Source organism: Eptesicus fuscus, chromosome 15 (genome assembly GCF_027574615.1).
Source record: "Eptesicus fuscus isolate TK198812 chromosome 15, DD_ASM_mEF_20220401, whole genome shotgun sequence".
NCBI lineage: Eukaryota > Metazoa > Chordata > Mammalia > Chiroptera > Vespertilionidae > Eptesicus > Eptesicus fuscus.
In genome coordinates, this window is record NC_072487.1 from 46,268,897 (window position 1) to 46,295,972 (window position 27,076).

A 27,076-nucleotide genomic window follows, 5' to 3' on the forward strand; every position below is an offset into this window, starting at 1 on the left:
AGGACCCATTTTTCTAAATACCGTGCTCTTTTTCTTTAACTTTTCAACTTGATGTCCATTAGGGGGAAATTTACCTGGTTGGATCGTTCAGACAGAGTTATCGAGTTTCCATTTGGCCGAAGGCCGTGTGTCTACCAGGCATGCAAAGGACTCCCCGTTAACTGAGCACTCAGAAGGCTCATGCAGTCTGATGTTCACCCAGTGGTCCCGGGAGCCGTTTCAAGTCTTCTTTCTACATGGCAGGGAAGTCACCCATGCGATGACTTATAAATTTCACTTGAAGCAGACTGTCTAAATCTGTATTATGTTGGCTTGAGGCCAAGTTCTGGCCGGGTGTGTGTGGTGGGGTGTGTGTGTGGGGGGGTGGGCTTTGCATGTGTAGTATTTATTTTTCTTTCATGCCCTAGGCCAACTGGCTGTATCCAGGCTAATTGCACATCTTTGTTGTTATTCTGGAAACCAGGCCATCCTGGCAGTCTCAGACACAGCCACCTGGGCTCTGAGGATTTGCACGAGTGTTTTGCTCAGGGGCACAGAGGCAAATGTCTTCAGAGGCATCTTCCTTCCTTCTGAGGCTTTCCAGTTGTACTGGCTCATAGGGTTGACAAATCCTGTGTTTTTTTTTTTTTTTACTGTAGTCTTCAATATTGTGCCATTCTCATCTTGAAAAAGCAAGCAGTACATCATGTACCAGGCATGTCTATCAAGACCAGCAGATCACCTTGGTGCCTGATGGTTCCTGTACTTGAGAGGACCCATTCCACACCTCCTATGTAGCAGTGAACGCAAGCAACCATAACTCAACAAACAACCTCAATGCATGGAGCTATTGTCACAGAGTCGCTGCCCCCAGGATGGAGAGCGAGACTGAAGTGGTAGGTGGGAGGTGGGATCAGGCCCCTGCTGTTGCAAACTTGCTGTGATAACACCCAGCCCATGGGATTGCAGCTGAAGCTGTTTTATTAAGATGTAATTGCCATATAACATTGTGTACGTTCAAAGCGTACAGCGTGATGACTTGACACATATATTGCTAAATGCTTTCACTTTTTAATATTGAAAAAATATTGCTTTTGTAGTCACAAAACATTATTTAAAAATAATAAGACCTATCTTTCTGGACAGCAACAATGCCAAGGGAGGGCCCTGGAAGCCAGTCAGCCCAGCTGCTCGTGGGCTACCACAGAGAACGCGTGACTACCTCCCCCTGCGCCTGGGACTTCTCAGGGAGACCCCAGCGGAGACCATGATCTCACAACCATGAAACCCCATGTGTTTCTTTTTGAGGCGCGGGTGAACAATGTAAAATCTGTCACAATGTAAGTGGACTGTGCAGTGACTTCCCACTGACGATGACTTTGGAGGCGTGGAGGCTGAGGAGGTGGAGTTGCAGGGCGGGCTGGTGGGAAGAGGTGGGCCGTGGCTGTGCTGCCAGCCTGTTTCTGCTCAGGCCAGGCTTTGTTCTAGATGGGAAGCATTTCTTCAAGCCTATCACCTGGTAAACGCCTCAGGCCAGGTTTGATCAGTGACGTTTTTCCTTAGTCAATGCCTTCCCTGAGAAGAGTACTCTCTGAGGCAGATAGATGGCACGCAGTTTTCCATGCAAACACTAAATGACATTTTGCACTGAAATCATAGCCAGAAGGTTCTGTGTTCTAACCCACGAGTCCTTTCTCCCAGGTAGGTTAGAGATGCTGGATGACACCTCCTGGATATGCAAATGAATGGATGGCGGGGCAGCTGCTCTAATTGTGCGTTGGTGGTAAATTTAGGATAAGGAGAAACAAAAGCAAGAACCAGAGGGAAAAGATGGCTTGCAGCCCAGCTGGCATGGTTCAGTGGTTGAGTGTCAACCTATGAACCAGGAGGTTACTGTTCGATTCCAGGTCAGGGCACATGCCTGGTTGTGAGCTGGATCCCCAGTGTGGGGTGTGCAGGAGGCAGCCGATTAATGATTCTCTCTCAACATTGATGTCTCTCTCTCTCTCCCTCTCCTTTGCTCTCTGAAGTCAATTTAAAAAAATAAAAAAAGAAGAAGAAGATGGCTTGCAGCACAGTGACTTCAGCCCTGATTTGCAGCGTCACATCTGCCCTGAGGGAGAGGGGTGGGAAGTCCGAGAGCACACTTTGTTCCTTAGTGAAATTGGTTAAGGGCAAATCAGATTATCCGGCCTGTCTAGCTGAGTCCCAGGACCTAGAAGGACCAGGCCAGCAAACCTGCTCCCAGACATGTGGACTATGGCCGCGATCTGCAGGTTATTACTCGGTTGTGGAGCAGCATCATCCCTCGCCCATTCTCTGGCAGTTCAATGTGGACAGTCAGGATTGTCCATGTCAGCACAGTGATATTAATCAACACCGTTGGACTCCTTTTCACTCTCATGCTAAAATAATAAGGTGTCAAATGTAAGATATTAAGATGTCAAATTAACCATATGATTTTTGTAGATCAATATGGTGAAATGGCAGCAGTTTCATAGAACTCAAGCCAGTAAGCGGTCTTTCCCTTAGAGGAGTTTAGACATGAGTTGGGAGACAGAAGTTTAACTTATCAATAGGTACGTATGATTAAGACCTGGAAACCAGAGGCTTTTATTTTGAAGCCAGTAATGCATGTGGTGGTAGGAATACCGTAAGGTTTTTCCTGACTGCCTCCATGAAGGTGAATCTATTTCTCACTTGATGGACCATATGGTTCAGTTTATAAGTCACAGGGGAAATCGACCCAATGACTATATGCAATTCAGTTTTATCTGAAAATGTTATTATCTGCCTCGACCACCCACGTTTTCCCCAAGAGTTGATTCTGCACGTTTTCCAGAAACAACCGCACCCTCATGTGACCAAGCTTTATGCTGGGGTAGAGATTTGGGGAACGTGCTGAAGCTCTGAGGGCAAGTCCCGCAGGGGAGCTAATATCTGAGCTGCTGCAGTGTATCTGGCACTAATACGCAGCTTCCCAAGCTCTGCCTCGGAGGACACAGGGCTCACTTGGAAAGCGCTGGCTGTGTTTCTTTTAACATCAGACCCATTACTTCATTGTCACACCTTGTGATATCGGCTCAGGGTCACCAGGGTCCAGGGAAAGTGACTTTGTTCCTTCCATCTGGATTTTATTCAATCACATATCCTAGTTGAGTGGCTGTGGCCTGGCAAGTTCTTTTTCAAGTTCCAAAGAGATTAGCCCTGGATCATCAGGGTTTGTTGTTGTTTTTAAGGCCTTGCTATTGGAATAATCATGATGCTTCTCAGATAGTTTTTGTCCTAACTGTCATTGAATTTCTGATACAGAGCTGGACTGATATTCCCTCCTTGCTAGTGGTTCTCTACACTATAGGGTAAAGGAAAATCACGGCTTTCCTGACATAGTTAGATAGAAGATCCACATTAGTCCCAACTATCCTGAGAATCAGGTAACAAAAGTTTGGGCCTCAGTTCTGAACTGGCTTTCTGTGTTATCTTAGGCAAGTTCTAACTTCTGGAAATACTAGTTTCTTCTTTGGGAAAATGAGGCCATTAAAGTAGATAATCTCCCAGTTACCATCTGACTCATGAGTCTATGTAAAACCTTGTATGTCATTAGGCTCTATTTAAGTTATTCTATAATCCTTAGACATTCATTTTTTTGTAACGAGTAAAAGAGAAGATAGCTCAGAAATAGGAAGATTGGTAGGAAAATCCAGGTTTTAAAATGTTTATGATAATTGAATTATATGGGAATAATTTAAATTTGACTATTTTTAAAGACATTTTCATCTTTATAAGAAAATGTTATATGCCCTGACCGGTGTGGCTCAGTTGGTTGGGCGTTGTCCTGTGCACCAAAAGGTTGCCGATTTGATTCCTAGTCAGGGCACATGCCCAGGTGGTGGGCTCCATCCCCTGGAGAGGGCATGCAGGAGGCACCTAATAGATGTTTCGCTCTCACATGAATGTTTCTCTCTCTCTAAATATTAATAAAAAATGTTTTAAAAAAGAAAATGCTATAATAAGAAGGTTCTGGAGATTCTGGAGGGTTGCTGCTGATATCTAAAGTTTCTCAATTCCTTTATACATTTGATGCTTGGAATTCATGCAAACAGAAGTGGTCATTTGTGTTGGAATAAGTTCCTGGTCACCTTAAGGTTCCTTTTTGTGTAGACTGATGAGGTGCCTATGGTACTGTCTTAAATAAGAGCTGAGCATTAAGGCAGAAGAATGGCATTTTCAGAATTTTTGTCACTAATTTAGGTTTAGGACTGATGTTAACTGGGATATTTCAGTTTGTCATCTTGGACATCAGACATCAATCAGTGCCGGGGCCGATTGTGAAGTTTGGGCTTGAGCAACGGAGATTTGTTCTGCAGTGAAATTTGGGTTTGCGTGTCCTTGCTGGTGACATCCTGCCACCTTGTGGCCAGCTGTGGACTTTAGCATCGTACATTGTCCCCTAAGTGCTCAGGCTACTCTAGGCTGTGACAGGCATTTCCAGGCTTGGAGATTCTGTGGGTTCTATTCATTACAGACTCTTCCACTGATCATCAAATGTTTGCATTGTACCCTCTCTGCTTCAGGTAAGGCCAGATCTGGTTCTGCCTTGGGAAGACCAACTCACTTCTCTGTCCTCAACTAATAGTTACAGCATTTTATCAGGGTTACTGCATGTCTGTACTGCATATCACAGCATCTGCCTGTGGTAGGTACTATTTTTATTCTCATTTTATAGGGTTATTGAGGGTCAGAGACATTATGTAACTTGTCCAGGGTTACTGAGGTGGTATGTGTTACAACTGAGATCCAAACCCCAGTGACGTGAGCCCCCGCTATGAACCCCTGTCCTGTGTCTGTGAAATAATGGGAAAACACCTACTTTACTGCACACAAGGAAGATGCATATGCAACTAAAGTGTTTTGTATTGAAAAAGATCTACCCAGATGTTGATTGACATTTTAAAAATTATCATTGTTACTATTGTTATGCATGCTGTTGAGATTGTTGCCAATGCAGGCAAAATATTTTTATTTCCTAAATGGAAGAGAACAGTGACTTCTTGGAGAGAAATATCCTGATGATTTAAAAGTTATCTGCAGTTGCTATTAATGATGTCCTCTAATTTTCTCATTTGCTGTATAATTTCAAACAAAGCTGATCCTGATAAGAGATTCCTTTTGGAAATGAATTGAATACATGAATGAACAGATGACTTTGGACTACTGCGGGTAACAACTAGACCAGTGTGATAAAGTTTTGAGATTTGGGCCTGTAGCTAGGTGAATCATGCAGTTTGTTTGGTGGACAAATAGCCTTCAAAGAGTGTGACTCCTGTGGTGCCATGGGATAGAAGAACATGACAAAAAGGATCCAGAATAGTGAAAAGTTTGGGTGCTACTGACTAGAATTGTTGTTTTGTCATGAGACTTTCAGGTTATATAGCTACCCTAAGCAATATTTTTCAAACTGTATGGAGGACCGTAGGGACATTGTTAAAATTGCAGTTACCTGGGACCCATCCCCAGAGATTCTAATTCGATCGTTTGGGGGACAGCATTTTTGACAAATACTGGACTGGAAGATGCTGATTACTCAAAGTTTAACATTCCTGAATGGAGTTAGTTAAACTTTTGTTTTTTCAAAAAAGAACATGTCATTAAAAAATACAGAATTTGTTCACTTAGTACATTATATAAATGTCTGACCACTATGCTGTACACCTAAAACTACTAAAACATTAAATCTGAACTGTAATTGAAAAAAGTTAAAAAGACACAAAAAGGTATAGATACAGTAAAAAAAAAATATATAATTTGCTTTAAGTACTAAATTTTCTAGGTTTCTGAAGGGTCCAGTTTTCCTCCGCCTCCCAGTCTCTTTTGTGAAGCATGACCCTCAGACCCATTGCGTACAGTTGAATTCCTGCCTAAATGCTAATGATTTGATGAGGGGCTTTTAGCTCTCTCTTGCAACTCTGGGCACCTGACATGCCAGGCAGCAATGTGCATGGAGAAATCATCCTTAGGTTCCTCCTCACCATGGCAACCGGTGCACACTGATCTCTGTCAGTTTCCAGGCTGACAACTCTGCAGGGTCACCTGAGTCACAGCAGCAGGAGGAAGCTGCAGCTGGCTTTGGTGGTCCAACGGTCCTGGAAACAGGGCTTTCAGTCTCAGGCCCCAACTTCTTCTCTGCAGTTTCTGGGTGAGAAGCTGTTTGGACTCTGGGAATTGGGGCCTGAGAGAAACAGGGTCAGAGGGGGATTCTGGGACATGAGCGAAATTGGTGGCAGATATGTGTAAATTGGAGCTGTCAGCTGGACCAGCAGGAAATAAGAAGTATGAATCTCAGGGGAAGGGAATGAATCACATTCACAAAGACAGCTTGAAATTTAGGCCAGGAGGTGAATTATAAGTTCTGCACTCTACATGAAATATCAAGACACAAGGAAAACCCATCACCCTTTGCCTTTGAGTGTTTGTGAGGGGTGGGGGAGGTGTGGTAAAATTAGACCTAGAGGGAGAGAAGCATGGTAGCCTTGAGTTTCTCCCAACATTTTAATATAAAAAAATGCTCAAACATATAGCAAACTTGAAAGAATTTATTGTGAAACATACTGGTTAGATTCTACCATTAATATTTTTTTTAGCTACTTGATCACATTTTATCCATCTGTATATCCCTCTGTTCCTCTATCAATATATCTTACTTTTTTTGGATAGTTTTGATTTTAATATTCTGATTATTTTCTTCTTTCTTTCCTTCCAGTTCTGGCATTTATTTCCCTCCTTTTATTTGTTCTCATCCATTCATAGCCATAATCTTTAATGATACAGTGAAGAATGTGATGATAATAAAAATAATTATCATTTATTGAACATATACTATATGATAAGCATAGTGCTAGCCACTTTTCTTATATTATTATCTCATTATTTGTCAGAATGAGAAAGAGGTAAAATTATCCCTCTTTTAATGAGAAGGACATGGAGTCTTAGAGATGAATGGCTAAACTAGAATTCAAATCTGGTCTCACCTGACATTTTGCCTTGGCAGGCCAGCTTCAGGGGGAATAACAGCCCCTGAGTTTCACTTTCAAACTGAATTAGTGAAAAAATTCACTAAAATAATCTCAAACCTATTATCCAGATCATTGATGACATAATTTTCCACATGTAAAGACGTCTTTAGTTCAGATCTAGTGGAAAGGCTATCCTTAGCTCTGAACCCTCTGGGTATCTGCTTTTCTTCGCACAAGAGTGAAGTAGGTGACATTTCCTTCTCTTTGTCATCATTGCTGAAACTTATCGAATTTTTCTATGGGCCAAACAGTCCACATTTATTTAATGTTTAAGGCTAATTCTCTGGGTTAGATATGATAATCTCCATTTTAGAAATTATAGGGAAGAAAAAGGATCTTTTCTTCTACCCTGCTACGTTCTGGGACTGGGGCCCACCGATTAAATTAACAAAAGAGATTAACAAAGGAAACAGTTTATATGACATGCATATGGGGGCTTCACAAGAAAGAAGTGAAAACCCAAAGAAGTGGTTAGATGTGGAGGCTCCCATCTCATTCTAACAAAGATTGTGAAATAACAAGACAAAGGGAGTGGGTAAATTGTAGAAGTAAATTGTGTTTCTAGGCGCAGCAAATTGTGGGAAGTTAAATATATGGGAGAAACTAATGAAAGAAAAGGGGAAACATCCATAGTGGCCAGCCATGGGAGGTAGGTTAAATTATAGTAAAGTCATATAATGGAATGCTTTGCAGCCATCTAAAAATAATGTACAAGAATATTTAACAACATGCAAAAGTGTTCATGATACATTGGAGGTGGGGGGGGGGGAGCTGGCCTCAAAATATATCACAATGGTGTTACACACACACACACACACACACTCACATGTGCACATTGAATGACTATATGTTACAGATTATTAGTACTAGTTATATTTTTGTAATGGGGTATGGGGAAGTTTTTATTTTCTCCTTAACATTATGAATATTTTTCTACAACAAAGGATTGATTACTTTGCAATGAAGCATCTTACAAAAGTGGTAGAGACAGAAATGCCTCTGAGTGCCTTTCCCAATCCAGTTACAGCGGCTAACGCAGTCACCCCTAGAACAGGGATCCCTGCCTTGTCCTCCCAGGGCCATCCGGGCTCTGGCCAGTTGCTGCGGGAACTATCTGGATCTCTGCTCTGTCCTCACTTCAGGGTAAATACCTAAACCCTGAGTACAATTCCCCTCAGGCACATTCCTGATATTACTGGTAAGAAGGAAGAGAGAGCATTGAAGCAATACTTTCAGGTCATCTAGAAGGCCAATTGTAGATGAAATTTTGATTGAATTCTTTCTGAATACTTCAGTAACTTTTGAGAAAGAAGTTTTTTGAGTGTCCAGCTGCAGCCTCCTGTGGGCACATGGCAGCTTTGGGAATCCCAGAGTCTGTTGCTATGGAAACAATAGTCAAGTCACACTGACAGGAGAACTTCCCCTGAGCCCCCAAGAACACCGTGCTTCCTGTTTGAGAATTAGTCCTTTGTTTCACACAGGTGCTTTTAAGAACCGGCCAGCCATCCCCATGAATGGGATTACATTTTTTTGTAGCTCCCAAGTAACAAAATTTTCAGCTGATGGATGCTTTTGTAACTTGCGAGCTGCTTGAGCCCAAGTATTATGTGACCAGAGCTCATCTCGCATGCATGCCAGGGTTGCCCACAATACTTTCAAACTACAAAGTGTTTTCTTACATTACTTGTATTTTTAAAAATTCAAGTTTCTTACACTACAGCCCAATGACGTCAAATGCTAATGTAAAGTAGATCTATTGGAGATTTAGAAAAGCCAAGTGAAGTTTTTCAAAACACAGTACAGTGAAAGTGCCATTATGTAGTGCGTAGGAACAGATTAATCACCACTCTTTTCCACCAAGAATGACCTTCCAGGTACTCCAGCTTCCCTGTTATTCTCCTTTAAGGCTCAGTTATCACTGACCTTCCAGTTTGTGGCCCAAAGCCAATGATCTTGAAAATACCCGTGAAAAACAACATGTGAGTAAAGAGATTCAGCTTGATGAGGGAGAGAAAGGGCTTTAAGGAGCAAACCCCAAAGTGGGCAAGCCACACCTTCTTTACCTTCCAATTCACATTTCCTAAACTTCAGATATTCCGAAACACCTAAGCAAAGTGTGGTAAATAGAAGTTATTTTCAAAAAACAATTTTGCAAAAACTGAAAAGAATCTAAATGTTCATTAAGAGTAGAACGGATACATAAATGGTGTTATATTCATACAAGGAAATAACACTCAGCAATAGAAGTTGAAAGACCTACTGGATAAAAAATGAATACACTGTGCTGAATGAGAAAAGCAAGAGTCAAAAGAGCATGTGCTGTATGATTCCATTTATATGAAGTTCCATCTGAACCTACCAGAGCTAATCTCCAGGGGAAAGAAAATAAGTCAGGCTAAACTGGGAGGACAGGGGTGAGATTGACTGGGAAGGGGTACCAGGGACCTTTCTAAAATGAAGGAAATGCACTCATCTCAACTGGGGTGAAGTCACATACATGGGTGTATACATTTGTCAAAAATCATCAGATTGTACACTGAAATTCTGTGTAGTTGCTGTAATAAGTTATACCTCAATGAAAAAAAAAGTGTATTATATAGTTTTTCCTCTGTGAGACACGCTTCTAAGTGCTTTACATTATTTTAACTTATTTAATTATCACAAAAATATGGGAGAGAAGATATGTTTATTTGCATTTACAGATGGGGACACTGAGTAGGTAGAGAGGTTATATCAAAGGTAAAGGGGCCAGGATTTGAATACTAGTAGTTCCACTCCAGAGCTGAAATCTTAGCTGCTGAAGTAGCAATCAGATGGTTGTTTTCCATTTCTTGAAAGAGCTTTTCTAAATGTAATAGTAGGACAATGGTTCATATATGCAGAAGGAATCTGGTTACGGTAAATACGCTTATTCATGCTGGGTGTTGGGATATTTTTAATGATTCCATTTAGTTTCAACAAAGACAACATTACTAAATTGCAGGCTGGCCTTGCAGATAGATTATCAGGAAGGCCAGTCTCCTGAACTTTGTTTGCTCATTACTGTACAACACAGTTCCTGTAAGACAAGCAAAACCCTGTGCCTGACATTGCTAAGAGATGGAAGGTGAAGTGTTTCAGGCATTGAGCTTGAAAGAAGACTCACCTGTGCTCTCTTCGGCAGCACACATACTAAAACTGGAATGATACAGAGAAGATTAGCAAGGCCCCTGTGCAAGGATGACATGCAAATTTGTGAAATGTTCCATATTTAGAAATAAAGATGACTCACCACTCCAGTTTGCTAGTTATCACTTATAGTACTGTTTATTATATATAGAGAAAAATTAGCGGTGACACCAAAGTGTTAACTGTGGCTGACTATGGTAGGAATGAGATTGAAGTGGGAGGCAATTTCCAACTTCTCAATTAAGCACTTGCATAGCCTTTGCAATTTTTATGAGTGTGTAATTTTGATGAGATTTTTTAAAGTTTTCAACAGTGATCCAGTTAACTGTCTGCTTATGTGAAGGTTAGCCATTTTGCAATTTTCATTTATTCATTGAATAAACATTTACCAAATGTCTACTAGATGCCAGATCCTAGGTACTGGAGATACATAGGAATTAGTAGTCTAGTGGTCAGACAGACATGTGTGTAAACAATTAAACAATGAGGTGGTTACTCTGCAGTTGAAGGGCTTTAGATTAGACCAGAGATATTGCCCCAACTCAGCTATAAGCCATGGGTTTGTTGGCTCTACATGTCTGGGGGCAGGGAGTAGGGGGGCTGAGGGGAGTTGAAACATTTTTGAATGATGTAGGGTTCTGCAATTCTCTTATCCTATCTAATAAAGATGGAATATGCAAATTGACCATCACTTTGCAACAAAGATGGCGACACCCACAGCCAATAAGGAGGGAATATGCAAATTGACACGACAAAGATGGCGGTGGCTGGGCCGGGATGCTTGCATCGTCGCCATGGCAACAACACAGGCATTCCGCCCCGCCCCGGCTGCTCCGGGCCTCTGGGCAATGTGCGAAGGCGGAAGGCATCTCCGGGCCAGAGCGAAGGCCCGGGTCCTGGGTGCTGGCAGCCAGGGGAAGGAAGACCTATTCTTGCACGAATCTTCATGCATCGGGCCTCTAGTTTTGTTTTTGTTTTTATTTTTATCATATATCTCTTCAGGACAAAATAGACACTATTGAGAGTGTCTATTACATCCTATGGAGAACTTCAATTTTAGGTCACAGCATTAAGAGCTCCTGGTTTTAGTCCCATAAGCTCTCTTTGGGGCCTCTAGTTTTACGAATATTACCAGAAGCATGTTTGTACGTGGAAGATGTAGGGCTGATTTTACATGTTAACATGGCTTGTAAGTCATATGTTTTATTCCAATCCTGGTTTCTCATGGTCAAGTAGTTGCTGTCAGTTGTCGGAGGACTAAATCTTAAGGTTGTCATTTGAATGCTTTCCTCTGTTGCATGGCTACTGGCTATATCCTCCTCAACATCAGTCACTATCTTCCCATTTTGCAAAAGATATAATGAGTAAGAGGGGCTGACTTGGTGCAGATTCATTGTTTATTTTCTAGAGTCTTTTGAAATGAAAACGCCAAGTAGTCCCACTAATGACCACAGTTGAAAATACTCACTCTACATCCAGGAGGCAGTCACATTGCCTTGTGACATAAAGGCAAACAATTGTTACAAGCTTGTGCTGTCTTTAGATCCAGAAAAAGAATTGGTAAATGTATACTTTCCTTCCTGCTTGAGCTTAAAACAAATTTTTTTTTTTTATAAATAAGTGACAGGTTGTAGAAAGTAGCTATTCTCAGGACCAGGTGGTTCATTAGCACCGTATGGCGTGCCTGTACCAGACATCTCTTCCTTAAGTCCTGTGCTCCTGCCTGTTTAAAATGTGAATGATTGCCTCCCCTTCTCCACTCCAGGACATTCAGGGGAGTTTAATCCTTCCTGGCACACTGTGTCCTTCAGTACCTTCTTTAAAAGCATGCCCGATTTTGTAATTGTTCTGTAATTGGAAGTTAGCTTCACTGGGCAAGTGCACATCTTAAGCCCTTCACAGTAGCCTATCAGCCTAAATAAGCTATAGACATATAAAAATAATTAGTTGGGAGCATTTGCAAAATGAATCCATGTTAGTAATCAGTGTAGTTGCAAAGACTTTGCCACTCAGGTCTAACTGCTTGGATGTTCTGATTTTACCAATGGGGGTTGAGGGGAGTCAAAGAAAATTCTCCATAGTCCATGATTCCAATTAATTTTTGGCTGAGGCCCTAAGGCTTCCATAGGGTCAGAAAATTTGTTTATAACCATAGTTTTTGCACCGGGGAAAGAAATGCCATTTCTGCCCTCTTCTCCTTTTGCAAACCAATGGAAAACAATAAGGAGAATAATAAGCAATAGAGCAAACTTCCATCTTTATTGAAATTAGGAGACATTCCTATCTGGACTTATAATACTGTGTTTGAAAAGGACTTTCAGAGTAGTGAAAACTGTATTAGTATAAACACAGACTCAGAGAGAAGGCCGGGGGCTTCAAATTTCGTGGGCCGATAGGACAGAGTGCAGAGTTTTTCAAAATATAGGTTGCCCCCAAAAGTGTATACACACACTTTGAATAATTATAAAGCAGTGTCTATTAAAACACATTTTGTTTTCAAAATTGAGCTGTCAAGTGTTAAAGTGTGTATATATATTTTGGGGACACACTATAGATATCACAGCTTTGGCTTAAAACCAGGTCCAGGTACCTAGGCTGATAGCAACATGTTGTCAGCACTGAGTGACCTCAGAGAACAACTGAGCAAGCACATAGGAAACACATGGACATACCATCTTAGAACACTGGGGAGCTGGGTGAAGGATAAACTAGGTGTGTGTGCAAACATCTCTTCAGCTTCTATGTCTACTAAAGAAGAGTGAAGATGCCCTGGCTGCTTTAGCTCAATGGATAGTGTGTTGGCCTGCAGATTGAAGTGTCCTGGGTTCGATTCTGGTCAAGGGCACATGCCCAGGTTGCAGGCTCGATCCTTAGTAGGAGGCATGCAGGAGGCAGCCAACCAATGATTCTTTCTCATCATTGATGTTTCTATCTCTCTCTGTCTCTCCCTTCCTCTCAGAAATCAATAAAAATATATTTTAAAAAAAGAGTGTAGATTTTACCATGCACCAAAAACCTCCATTAAGAGGTTTCACTGGGAACATGTAGTTTGTTATCTCATTTATGTAGAATTGTACACACACACACACACACACACACACACACACACACACACACACACACACAATGGTGGGAAGGGAAGGATAGAGCTAGAACTATACATAATGACTTATAGAAATTTGCAAGGTTATATTACCAAGTGAAAAGAAGTTGAAGGTGATATGTAAATTGACTCATTCTGTTTGTATAGCACCAACAAATCTTTCACATTCTTATATGTTTGGAGAAAGGTGCATATGGCAGTCAATTAACAATATTAGTCTCAGGGGTGTGGTACTGGAAAGAGCTGGAGTTAATAGGGTGAGGAGAAAGGTGTGTGTGTGTGTGTGTGTGTGTGTGTGTGTGTGTGTGTATTCAGATAGTCCCAAACTTATGTTTTTTTTTTTTTAACTTTATAATGGTGTGAAAGCAACTTACATCCAGTAGAAACTGTACTGCAAATTTTGAATTTTGATCTCTTCCTGAGCTAGTAATATATGTTAAGATACTCTTGATGCGGGGTAGTGGTAGTGAACCACAGCTCCTGGTCAGTCACACAATCTCAAGGGTAAACAACTGATACTCTACAGTGTATTGTGTTGCTAACATTTTTAGATACTGTGTTTTGTATTTTCCCATCCTATCATGTCTACATAATACCCATCTGTGTCTTCTAGTTCTGGCGAGAAGGGGAAGGCAATTACTCTTGAGATGAAACAAAAGATGATTGTCCAACTATAGGCTAATGTAGGTGTTCTAAGCACATTTATGGTAGGTTAAGCTAAGCTAAACTACAATGTTTAGGTTAGGTGTATTAAATGCATTTTTGACTTACATTTTCAACTTATAATGAGTTTATTGGGATGTAACACCATTGTAACATCATCATTTAAAAATGACATCATTTTAAAATTGGTATTATTTTTTATAATTTGAAAAAGAAAAATGCTTAACAAAAACAGGGCAGTAATTATTTTCCTTGAAATAATAATTTTAAAAAAGAGCTCAGAGAAGAGCTAAGAGCTACAAACATCCAAGGAATAGTAATGGTAACAGACATAATTTGAAAATTAGTTGGTCAGAGAGAGACCCTAGAAACAGCAAAGAGATTCTACTAGAGATTCCTTAAAATAAATCAGAATAGAAAAAAAAATGCAAAGAGTTAAAAAGGGAGAGAAAAACAATAGACATAGCAGACAAAGGAGAACCAACATGTGAATAATTGGCATTCATGACACACTAAGACATAGCAGACAAAGGAGAACCAATATATGAATAATTGGCATCCATGGCACATTAAGCCAAAAGCTTTTATGAAGGCTGACACCAGAACATAAGAACAGAGGGAAAAGACATATAAATATGTTTCCATAAAATTAAGTCTATATACCAACAGGGCACATTGAGTTCCAAGAAAAATTTGATACAAATGATCAATAACTAGAAATATCCTGGTATATTATGCTTCTGGCATAAAGAGTTCTTTGGGTATTTAGCTTGCTCTTTCACCACCAATACCAGCACAAAAGAAAATCAACTATTTACACATAGATTTAAAAAAATTATTCTTGTACATTAATAAAAAGGAAAATATAAATAAATTACTTAAGGTATTTCAAAACCTTTTTCACATTCATTTTTCTGTGAGTCCAGACATTAGTGTTTGTGTTTTCTCACACAAAATGGTCTTTGTGATATGAAGAGCACTCGTGATGGCCCGGCTGGTGTGGCTCAGTGGTTGAGCATTGACCCAGGAACCAAAAGATCACAGTTTGATTCCCAGTCAGGATAGATGCTGGGGTTCACTCCTGTTCTTTCCAATTAAAGCTGATTTCATGATGGATGTATCAATCTTTGGAGAATAGCTTTTTTTTTTTTTTTCCTCTCTCTCCAAAGTAGAAAATTCAGCACCCGTACTTAGAGTTCTGTTGGAGAAGTAACTGAACTCAGAATGCATTAGGGATCCAACTGCAGTTCAGTGATGATGGATTCAACAATTGGCAGCAGTTCTTCAGAGAATACAGGCTGTGGTTTCCTCCTGGGATGACCTTGCTGGTACCATTGACAACAGTGCTAGTGGAAAGTGGAATGAACCAGTTAATTGAGCCTTAGAAAACAGAAACAGTAGATGAGCAGAAGATGACACCTCAGAAAAAAAGCATAGGGGAGGAAGCTGAGTTCCTCCCTCACATTCCGGTTAGGGTAGGTTAAGGACGGAGGCCCCAGAGAATTAGTTTTAACTCTCAAATCCTATTTGGCCTCAAGGACTTCCCCTAATTCCTCCAGAATAAACAAAGGGAGAATTGAATCAATCCTTATAGAACACTTACATATTAAGAAGGGCAGATGGGGGGTGGGGGATATTGATTTTGTAAATAGAAACTGTACTGGATGGGGGTGGCTGGCATGGGCCACTGGTGGGCCCTCATGCACTGTAGCTCATCACCATGTTGTCAGGATAACCTGCGTTGCATGATCTTCAAAGGGAGGCAGTACCAAGTAATGAAACTAGGATACTAGTTAAGGGTGTGGGTTCTGTGGCAGAAATACCCAATTTTTCTTAGATCTTTCTGTCTTGATTGTGCATGAACTCGTTTTTCTTAGGCAATGGACATAGCCTCTCCAAGCCCTGATTTTATCCGATGCTTACCCAAGCAAGAGTGCCTAACTTAAAGAGCCGTTTCGAAGTTCAAGAGAGCTAATTCAGACATAGTGCCTAATACATAGCTGGGGCAGTATAAAATGCTTGAGCAGCACTGTTTAATACTATGATTCCTAGCCTTAGCTGAGAAAAGTCAAAGTGAAAGGTGGTTAGAATTGTCACACACATTCTTATATTTAAATAAAGTAAGATTTATGAAGATATAAAGATAAGTGAATGAGGTCTAAAGAAATAATAATCAGACAGAAACCAAGATGGTGGCATAGGTAAACACCTAAACTGCAGCCTCGTACAACAATTTCAAAAATACAACTAAAAGACAAAACGGACATCATCCAGAACCACAGGAAAGCTGACTGACTGGAAATTCTACAACTAGAAGAAAAGAGAAAACCACAAGGAAAACCAGAGGAGCTGTAAAAGCCTGAAATACGGAGACACGGGCGTGCGCGTGCGGAGAGGACAGAGCCAGAGAGGACGGGGCGGCTGAGTGCCTGGCTAGCGTTCTCTAGCGGGAAGGAGATAAAAGCTCCGGACTGCACTGAACCCCAGTTCCGGGCGAGATGCTGGGGACCCAGGCTCATACGGGGGGAATCTGGACTGTAAGGCGGAAACTCAGGGGAGCGGCGAAAGGCAGAGCTCCGGAGGCGCGCATGTGAATGTGCGCAGAGGACGGACTGTTGACTGTGCCGCTGGATTGCCCTGGCAGGAAGGAGACAAAAGCTCTGGACTACGCTGAACCCCAGCCCCGACTGCACTGAACCCCAGTTCCGGGCGAGACCCTGGGGACCCAGGCTCATACTGGGGGAATCTGGGCTGTAAGGCGGAAAATCAGGGGAGCGGCAAAAGGCAGAGCTCCAGAGGTGCGCACATGAATGCGCGCAGAGGACAAAAGCTCCGGATTGTGCTGAACCCCAGTTCCGACTGCACTGAACCCCAGTTCCGGGCGAGAATCTAGGAATCCAGATTCATTGGGGGAGAGACTAGACTGTCTGGCAGTGGGCGAAACTAGAGGGCGCCTTTCTCTCAGAGGTGCTTGCAGTGAGTACTGAGGGACACTGAGGGACATTGAGACCCAGGAACCTCATAGGGCGGGGCTGACGGGAAGCCAAGGCTGTAGGCTCCACCCTGAAACTCCGCCCCATCCAAGCTGAGCACAGAGGCTTTTGCAATTTTGCAAGTCTAGTTGAATAAGGCTGTCTCCCGGCGTAGACATAGCTAATCCTCACAGCCAATTGGCCTGGAGGTCAACTCCTCCCACTGATACCAACAACAATCAAGACTTAACTACAACAAGGCTGTACACACAGTCTACAAAGGGGTGCACCATGAGTGTCCACCTCAGGTAATTGAGGAGGCCGAGCCACTGGCCCATATAGGACACCTAGCACACAAAGCTACCCTACCAACTCAGGGAAGCAGCGAAAATGCAGAGACAAAGGAACATATCACAAATGAAAGAAATGGAGGAAAACAAATGACTGGAGGTAGAGTTCAAAACCACGGTTATAAGGTTTTTCAAGAATTTCCTAGAAAAGGCCGATAAATTTAGCGAGACCCTTGAGGATATGAGAGAGACCCTCGAGGATATGGAAAAGGACCAACTAGAAATTAAACATACACTGACTGAAATAAAAACTATTATACAGACACCCAACAGCAAACTAGAGGAACGCAAGAATCAAGTCAAAGATTTGAAATACAAAGAAGCAAAAATCACTCAACTTGAAAAGCTAAAAGAAAAAAGAATCCAAAAAGTTGAAGATAGTGTAAGAAGCCTCTGGGACAACTTCAAGCGTACCAACATCAGAATTATAAGGGTGCCAGAAGAAGAGAGAGAGCAAGATACTGAAAACCTATTTGAAGAAATAATGACATAAAACTTCCCCAACCTGATGAAAGAAATAGACTTACAAGTCCAGGAAGCACACAGAACCCCAAACAAAAGGAATCCAAAGAGGACCACACCAAGACACATCATAATTAAAATGCCAAGAGCAAAAGACAAAGAGAGAATATTAAAAGCAGCAAGAGAAAAACAGTTAATTACATACAAAGGAGCACCCATATGATTGTCAACTGATTTCTCAACAGAAACTATGCAGGCCAGATGGGAGTGGCAAGAAATATTCAAAGTGATGAATAGCAAGAATCTACAACCAAGATTACTCTACCCAGCCAAGCTGACATTCAGAATTGAAGGTCAGCTAAAGAGCTTCACAGATAAGAAAAAGCTAAAGGAGTTCATCAACGCCAAACCAGTATTATATGAAATGCTGAAATGTGTTCTTTAAGAAGAGGAAGAAGAAGAAAAAGGTAAAGATAAAAATTATGAACAACAAATACATATCTATCAACAAGTGAATCTAAACATCAAGTGAATTAAAAATCTGATGTACAGAATAAACTGGTGAATATAATAGAATCAGGGGCATAGAAAGGGAGTGGACTGACAACTCTCAGGGGGAAAGGGGTGTGGGGGGTGTGGGAAGAGACTGGATGAGGACAGTGGGGGGCAGGTAAGGGAGGAGGGTGGGATGGGAACCAGGCGGAGGGGAGCTATGGGGGAGGGGGGAAAGAGGAACAACTGTAATAATATGAACAATAAAGATTTATTTAATTAAAAAAAAATAAATAATAATCAAGAATACAATACCTGCTCATTAGACTCTGGCAACAAGATACCACATTGGTAGTGTTTCTAGGTAAACTGGAGTTGAAGACATTCTCTAAAATGTGGTGACAGTTGACGTCTACAGGAGTGCCAGAGAGAATGCCTGGAAGTGGAACAGATGCCATTCAGTGTATTCATTAACAAAGCCCCTGAACATTCCTTGGTTCCTTAGCTTCTCCACCGTGTCCACACATTTCACTTTACAACATGCTTACAGGCAGCTCTGCCTCTCAACTTTCTGCAGCAGCATATGCTGGTTGGAAGCACTGTCCCCCTGAAAGCTGCCATCCTATGGGCACAGGGAGACAGGACACAGAGGACAGGAGGCGGTACCTGCGACACAGGCTGTCATGAAGCAGGCGGTGGTCCCTGAAATCAGAGCTCTCATTGCCCCTGAGGTGATGTCACGCTTTCTGGAAGGAGCCATGGTTGCTGGGAAACATAGAAGCAAGAATTAGAGATTAATGTCGAGACTATTGCGTAGAATTCCAAATTCCCAGCCTCTGAGAATCGTTCTGGGGTGGGGTCTCAGGTCAGCTAACTTAAAAAACAAAAACAAAACAAAACAAAACAAAACAAAACTAAACTGGGAAATTCAAGATTCAAGAACTTAGTGATGAGCTCCACAACCAGAGAAGTTCTCTGGTGTGTGAGGAAGGGATGAAGTTTGTCCACACAAAGAAACAAGTCCTCAGTTTCATCCAGAAGGCTCCTGGTATGTTGGGGGCATGGCAAGGCAATTGCATTGCAAGGATGCATTTCAAATATTTGCAGTCCATTCATCATCATCTACTTCTATGCCCATGAGAGAAATCACAATTTAATCACAGCATTTTCCCACTGAACCCTTGCATCCTTCTCCAGGTGGCCATTATAAACCTCTGGGAACTGGCATGCAAAGTGAAACCTATGTGTCATCCTCAGGGGGAAAAGAACCTGTCCATTGGAGCAAATTCTTGCTCAAGTTAGCTTGGGTATACACAGGAAAACTACATTGCAGAGCAGGGATAAAAAATAGACTCCAAAAGATTTACTGCTGTGGCAGGGCTTTTTTTTTTTAAACACAAATAATGTCACAGAGCAAAATGGAGAGCTGAAGCATGTTTACATCACATCTATTGTTGAATAATATTCTTTCCACTTACTGAGTGCACCAATCACTATTCCTAGGGAACTGATATTGGCAAAGCCACAGAGAGCATAAGTGGCAATGGTCTCCGAACGAATCTGTAAATAAGCATAAACACACAGGTGTCTATAAGGTGTGACCCAGCTTATAAATATGACATCCTGACCAGGCTTCCTAGTGTGACTATGGAAACAGTATTGACAACTAAATGTGCAATGCGTGGTGTCCAACACTTGTTGCTTCATAGACACTTTTTTCCATCTCCCCTTGAATTTTGAGGGAGGGAAAAGGGACTATGTGGATTCAGAGACTCTCTATAAAAGACCTGAGGTTTGCCGTGGCTGGTGTGGCTCAGTTGGTTGAGCATCATCCCATGCACTGAAAGGTAGCCAGTTTGATTCCAGGTCAGGGCACATATCCAGGTTGTGGGTTTGATCCCCGGTCAGGGTGTGTATGGGAGGCGGCCGATCGATATTTCTCTCTCACATCAATATTTTCTCTCTCTAAAAATCAATAAAAAAGAGATTTTAAAAAGTTGTTTAAGAAAAAAAAATATTTGAGGTTGGTGGTTGTGGCCTCTACAAATTGCTACTTTCTGCTTACAATGATAGCTTCTAACATCAATGTGACCAGGCCACCTATTATAATGTGCCAGGCACAGTACTAACTACTAAAGATACAAAATTGATCCCAGAAAATATCCACATTACATTTATTTGACAAAGGACTTATTCAGAATGTATAAAGAACTATTATAACTCATTAGTAAGAAGACAAGCACCCAATTAAAAAAAAACAGATAAAGAGATTTCACAAAAGACATATGAATGGCCAATAAGCACATGAGAAGATGTTCATCCTTACTCACCAGGAAATGCAAATTAAAACAGTGAGATACCACTGAGTCCACTAAAATGGCTAAAAAGATGTGGAGCAATTGGAACTCTTGTACATTATTGGTGGGAACGTAAGCTGACATAGCCTGTTTGTAAAATACAAATGTACTCGGCAGTTGCTTATCAAGTTAACATAACATTGCTGTGTGACCCAGAAATCCCACTCCTAGGAATTTTCCCAGGATAAGGAAATATGTATGTCCACAAGAAAACCGTACATGAATACTTGTAGTAACTTTATTCATAATAGTCCCAAGCTGGAAATAAATCAAATGTCCTTCAACAGGCAAATGGACAAATTGTGGCTATCCATAAAATAGAACACTACTCTGCAATAAAAAGGAAAATAACTAATATATGCAACAACATGAATGCCAAGTGAATCCATTTATATGAAATTCTAAAATAAACAAAAGTAATCGATAGTGAAAGAAAGGCCTTTGCTGCCTGGGACTGGGGAGGAGGGCTGTTGACTACAGTGGGAGGTGGGACATTTTCTAGGTGTGATGGAAATGTTCTATATCTTGCTTGTGGTCATGGTTACACAGGGGACACATTTGTCAAAACTCATGTACACCCAAAACAGGCCTTGTGGTCTGTAAACTATATTTCAGCAAAAAGAATGTGTTAAAATGAATTATACTAGGCAAGAGGAAGCTCAGAGATACCTCAGGGGTTCCTCTCAGTATGGGTGTGGTGTGTGCTTGCTTTCCTTTCTTTGTTCCTCAGCTCTGAACATCCCATGGGAATATTAGGTGCCTGCTTAGAAGTGGGAGAGTGAACAGTCCTCCTCACAGGGCAGTGAGATGATGGAAGGTGAATTTGTAAAACCATGAACATGGCCCTCTGCCTCTATTCTGATAGTCAAGAGGTGTTGCTCTGGCCAGATACGTAATTCTTTCTCAGACTGAGGGACCTACTGTAGGAAGGAGGCTGAGAGATTCAGTGGACTTCGTTGTTCACCAAAGGTATACCCCATCTGGTTAAGGCACCCCCCACATTGAGGCAATAATTTTCTTTTCCAAAATCCTGAAAAATCTATGATTTGGTTCAAAGGACAAACAAGGCCAATGCTACATTCAAAGAGGTGGTGTCTTTTCTCCCTTTTTCACTCACTAGATTTTAAAAAAATATATGTTTTCATTGATTTTAGAGAGAGAGAGGGAGAAAGAGAAGCATCAATCAGTTGTCTCCTGCATGCACCCCAACTGCAGGATTGAGCCTGCAACTCAGGCCTGTGCTCTGACTGGGAATTGAACCAGCGACCTTTTGGTGCATGGGACGATGCTCAACCAACTGAGCGACACTGGCCAGGGCGCTAACTGGAATTTTAAAAAAAATATATATATATTTTATTGATTTTTTTTTACAGAGAAGAAGGGAGAGGGATAGAGAGTTAGAAACATCGTTCAGCTGCCTCCTGCACACCCCCTACTGGGGATGTGCTTGCAACCAAGGTACATGCCCTTGACTGGAATCAAACCCGGGACCCTTCAGTTCGCAGGCCGATGCTCTATCCTCTGAGCCAAACCGGTCAGGGCAACTGGAATTTTTAAAAGCTCACATTTAAGACTCAAGTGGTCATTGCAATTTTTGTTGATTATAAGGCCCCTCTTCTTGTTCATGGTTTCTGAGAACTCCTTTGTTGGTTTTCAATCAGTGTGCTTATAGCAGGCAGGAAAAAATATTTCAAGTATTCGAGCAGTCCAATGTTTCTGGACAAGCTCATTCTCATCCCCTGCTTTCTCTAGTGCTTTTCATTTAGTTCAGTCATCTTAAAAAACAGGCAAGCCTATTAAGAGACCATAGGGAGGGAAATGGCATAAAGGACTGAGATTCCTCTTTCCCCTTTCTGGGGAGTTATGGGAAGGGGGTACACAGATGTGGCCATGGAGGGTTTTATAATAAGAGGAAAAGGAGGCTGAGATGATTGCATTTTGCCTTTTCCCATAAATGTGCAAGATTACATGATGGAATGGGCTGCATGTACTAGGAAATTAATAATAGATCCTTCGGCTCTCCTTGCAAACATGCCATATGTACAAGGACATTCATTGCAGCATTACCTCTAACAGCAAAAAATTGTTAATATTGTTCATCAGCAAGGGACTGGTTAAAATAAATTGCAGTGTGCTGTACAATAGAATATCATGTCACAGACAACGATATGGAAAGGCATCTGAAATATGTCATTAGGTGCGATGAGCAAGGTTAAGAACAGAGAGCCTAATGTGTTACAGCGAGAGGGGCTGGGGGCAGAGAAATAGGGAGAATGACTTACTTTTCCCTCTACATCATTTTGTACCCTTTTAATTCTGTACCATACTTTGTATTACATGTAACCAAACATGCAAGATATTATAGTTAAGAAAGAGAACATGACTGAGAAATAAAGAGCTCATTCTATTTATGTGGGTGCTGCATACATGTTCTGATCTCTTAAAACGGAGATCAGCAGTGGCCATAATTCAATGGATTACATCGTGTTTTTGCCTCTTGCACCCAGATCTCACACTCCAGTTACAGTTACAGAGTACCTTTCCTAGGAGACTGTTGCCCCCTCTCCCCCTCTCCCCGGACACACATTTCTTGGTTAGTAAACAAGAATTTGCAGGGACTCATCCCCATTTTGTTGATTGGAAATAAGATCTGGAAAATAAAAAAGTGCTTTTCCCATCACGACTCAACATTAGTAGAAGTCATTGAGCTCATATTTCCAAATGTCCTTTGTGCGCCTGCCTCGGGTTGGACTCACCCCCAACCCAAATCAGCTCTACTGTTCTTTCCTCCATCCCCTTAATAACCTGTTGGCAAACCTGCTCAGCATTGCCGGAACTGTGAGCTTGCTGTGCTCATTAACAGAACCACTTTCTCCTGGCAGCTGGCAGCTGGGGGTGGAAAACATTTCCCTTCATCTAGCCTATTGTTTACTTTTGGCAGGGGAGCAACCTGGTTAGTGGTGGCATCTAAACAATGAGGTCACTGGGCCAAGCACCACTGTGCTGCCCGTTGAAGAATGAACATTTGAGAAACAGGAGACTTAACAGAGCCATTGCTCATAGCAGATATGTGGGTCAAAATGCTCCCAACCTAAAATAGAAAAGTACTCTCCTGGGGTATGCTGTTACATGTGTGTAATGTGTGGGAGTAAATTTGCATGTTTGGTCTTTGGGGGGCTGGGAGAGATGGTGGGTTGTCTGTCTCCATTAGAACCTTGGGCAGCATGCTTTTCCTCCCCTTTCCTTTGAAAGCCTAGGACATTAATTCCAAATGGATTGTGTCAATGAGTAATGGTCAGAAATGTTCACCATTTCCCTAAGAGCTTCCTTGTGTGACAATTCTGTCCTTCTAGGAAGTAAAAGTTAGAGACTCAACTGTAAAAAGGGCCTGAATAATGGCCTCTCCTGAGTTCTCTTATCCCATGTAGGGCCAAGCAGAAATGAGCATCTCCTTGCAGCCTATTGACCTCAAATTCTGACATAGTTATGGGATACTTGTCTCAGAGGTTCCGACCACAGACCTGACCTTCTCTTCTCTCATCCACTTGGAGGGTGGCGACTGTCCAGGCACTATGTTGTGGTTTCTCAGAGTTCATAGAATTGCTTAAGCTGGAAGGAAGGGACCTTGAGATCATTAGACTATGAGCCCCATTAGGGCTTAGGCCTCATCACTTGTTCAGTGCTGTGGCCTCAGTACCTAAGTATGCTATACATAGAAGGTATTCAATAAGTATTTGATGATTGATTAATTTCAGTCCCAGCTCCATAGTGCTCAAAAGTAAATGATCACAGTGATAAGGATTAGTTGTGTTTCTCTGTACACACGCATGCGCGCACACACACACTGATTAACTCAGCATAACTGAAAATTATGAGGTGCTAAGTACACAATGAGCTCCATGAGACCAGGGATTTTGGTATGTTTTGTTTTCTTGATGCCTCCCAAGTGCCTGCCATGCTGATTGACACACAGAGGCACCAGTAACTATCTGATGAATGTATGTATGTGTTGAAAAGGTGCACTGAACATCAAAATATTTACTCACCGACATATATTGCTGCACACCATTCACAAATTTGGGTCCAGCCTTTTTCCTTAAATTGATCAATTTTGAGAGATGTTCATAAGCCACAAATTCATTGAAGAATGTCTTATAACCTAGGAGTTTGGCAACCATAAAGCTGTCCTGCCAGTCCACTCCCATCATGAAGGAGAAGGGCATGAAGATGTAGGAGCATATTAGCTACAGAAACCAAAAACAGATACTTTATTAGAGTGGCGATTAGCTTCTGCCTCACCCTCTGGACAAGATTGTTCCTGCCCCTTCTGTGTTTCCTTGAGGCATAAAAATCCCTTCACACACCCTTGCCCATCTTTATCCATTAGGAATCAAGGTTAGAATTGGTCATTTGAAGTAATCTGGATTCTTGAGACGGGGTCAGGAGAGAATGACTGAATGTTGCAGGGAGGAGGATGTTAAAAGAGGGAAGTGAGGGTGAGAAGATGGGGGTTACGCGGTAAGTGTGTACATTAGGTAAGAGTGTGCTATAGGCAGTTAGGGAAAGTTGTTCAGAAACCTTTTCTTGCTTTTAAGAAAGATAGGCAGAAATAAAATGGAGGAGAAACATGGTAGAATTATACCTCAAAACTTAGTTGTGGGTAGTCGAGCATGTTTCCAAACCAGGACAGCGCTGCATTCATAAAAGACAACAGGGCTATGAAGGCAATCAGATTCACAGCAATGTTTGCCACCAGGGAGATGGATGAGGAGGCTCCCTGTGTTGCGGCTTCTAGGAGATTCCTTGAATCACTTTATCAAAAAATAGTAATCCCAGAATTACCGATGAGTTTTCCCTGGATGGATACCACATGTATAGGAATGGCCTAATCAAAGCTCATTTGGATGGAGAGACCAGCTCTCAGGCCCATGTCTGAGTCAAAACACTCACCTGAATTCTATGAAATCATGGTGGCAGAGTATAGGTGATGGGTATGTGTTATATTACTCTTTTCATTATAATATAAAAATTAGGAAAAGATAAAACTTTAGGTTTTAAAACTTATATCTAGCCCTAAACGGTTTGGCTCAGTGGATAGAGCGTTGGCCTGTGGACTGAAAGGTCCCAGGTTCAATTCCTGTCAAGGGCATGTACCTTGGTTGTGGGCACATCCCCAGTAGGAGGTGTGCAGGAGGCAGCTGATCGATGTTTCTCTCTCATTGATGTTTCTAACTCTCTATCCCTCTCCCTTCCACTCTGTAAAAAATCAATAAACAATATTTAAAAAAAACTTTCTAAAAATTATATCTAATTAAAAAATAGCTATCAGAGAATATTTAGAAAATATTCATTATAGAAGAACTAACAGTTCAAGGAAGGTCCGAATATTCCTAACCTCACTTCAGAAATGCAAAGTGACTAACAACTTTGAGTCCCACCTTCCTGCCTACCCCCGCACCCAGTGCTCTTTCTTAGTCTCATCCTCTTCTCTCTACTCTCAGAAGTACCTTGCTCCCTTAAAATAAGCTTATCATTCCCTTTCTTTTCAATTTTCCTACTTGTCTGTATCCCTAAATAATATACTGTATAGGTTTACACATTTGCTAACTTTATAAGTGGAATCACACATATTTCATATATGCATTCAACAACTTGCTTTTCACTCATGGTTAGGACTTTCCCTATAATACAAACAAAGGATGAATCTCAAAAACATGTTGGTTAATTCTGTGATTTCATGAAACACTCTTAAACATCCTAAATCCCTTAGTTTCTTCCACCTATTTTTTCTTTTCCACAGAGCCAAAGAAAATGAACCAATGAGGGGCTAAGGATTATTATATCACACTGTCTCTGCCCTATCTCTATATATAAAAGCCTAAGTGACTGAACAACCGGTTGACTGGTTGCTATGACACGCACTGACCACCAAGGGGCAGATGCTCAATGCAGGAACTTCCCCCTGGTGGTCAGTGCGCTCCTATAGCCAACCTCCTTTGGCTGGCCAACCTCCTTCAGTCCCTCCCCCCCCCGGCCGGCCAACCTCCTGCGGTCCCTCCCCCTGGCCTGTTGGCCTTGATGGGCCCCGTTTGCCAGCCAGGCCTAGGGACCCGCCCCTCCCCCATGCACGAATTTGTGCACTGGGCCTCTAGTTATATAATAAACTTCTAGAAATGATTATCCCATAGCTTTCCAATAGTCTTAAGCTGAACTAACACCATACTATATTTAAAGTGAAATATCTACATTTAACATTCAAGGAATTGTACTGACATTCAGGTATTTAGAAAGGTTTTCCTCCAGTGTGAAAACAAGATTTTTTGGGGTGAAGTCTAAATAGTCACTGGGAAATTAAATTCGGTTTACTGCCATAATTCACTGTGCTCTCTGATGATCACCTTGAATTTGGACCTCCCTCCCCCTCTGGCTGTGTAGTGATGAACTAGGTGAATGTGTT

General features: G+C 41.7%; 1 protein-coding gene and 2 non-coding genes across 3 annotated transcripts in view; 1 reads left to right on the top strand and 2 right to left on the bottom strand.

Annotated features, from left to right (window-relative positions):
- Positions 1 to 10,199: 10,199 nt before the first annotated feature.
- LOC114231736 (U6 spliceosomal RNA) lies at positions 10,200 to 10,306 on the top strand. The gene has a single exon (XR_003617736.2). It is a non-coding gene; the product is annotated as a U6 spliceosomal RNA (small nuclear RNA).
- Positions 10,307 to 11,206: 900 nt separating this feature from the next.
- Positions 11,207 to 11,333, bottom strand: LOC114231751 (small nucleolar RNA SNORA25). Its single transcript, XR_003617748.2, has one exon. It is a non-coding gene; the product is annotated as a small nucleolar RNA SNORA25 (small nucleolar RNA).
- A 2,790-nt stretch (positions 11,334 to 14,123) lies between these two features.
- The window catches only part of SLC28A3 (solute carrier family 28 member 3), a 57,790-nt gene continuing 44,837 nt past the window's right edge, over positions 14,124 to 27,076 (bottom strand). The window contains exons 13-18 of the mRNA XM_028146238.2: positions 25,262 to 25,430; positions 24,666 to 24,863; positions 19,741 to 19,822; positions 18,929 to 19,027; positions 18,578 to 18,698; positions 14,124 to 15,332 (exon numbers count right to left, since the gene is read on the bottom strand). Of these exons, the coding sequence (XP_028002039.2) occupies positions 15,206 to 15,332; positions 18,578 to 18,698; positions 18,929 to 19,027; positions 19,741 to 19,822; positions 24,666 to 24,863; positions 25,262 to 25,430 (796 nt within the window). The 3' untranslated portion in view covers positions 14,124 to 15,205. The remainder of the gene's footprint in view (positions 15,333 to 18,577; positions 18,699 to 18,928; positions 19,028 to 19,740; positions 19,823 to 24,665; positions 24,864 to 25,261; positions 25,431 to 27,076) is intronic.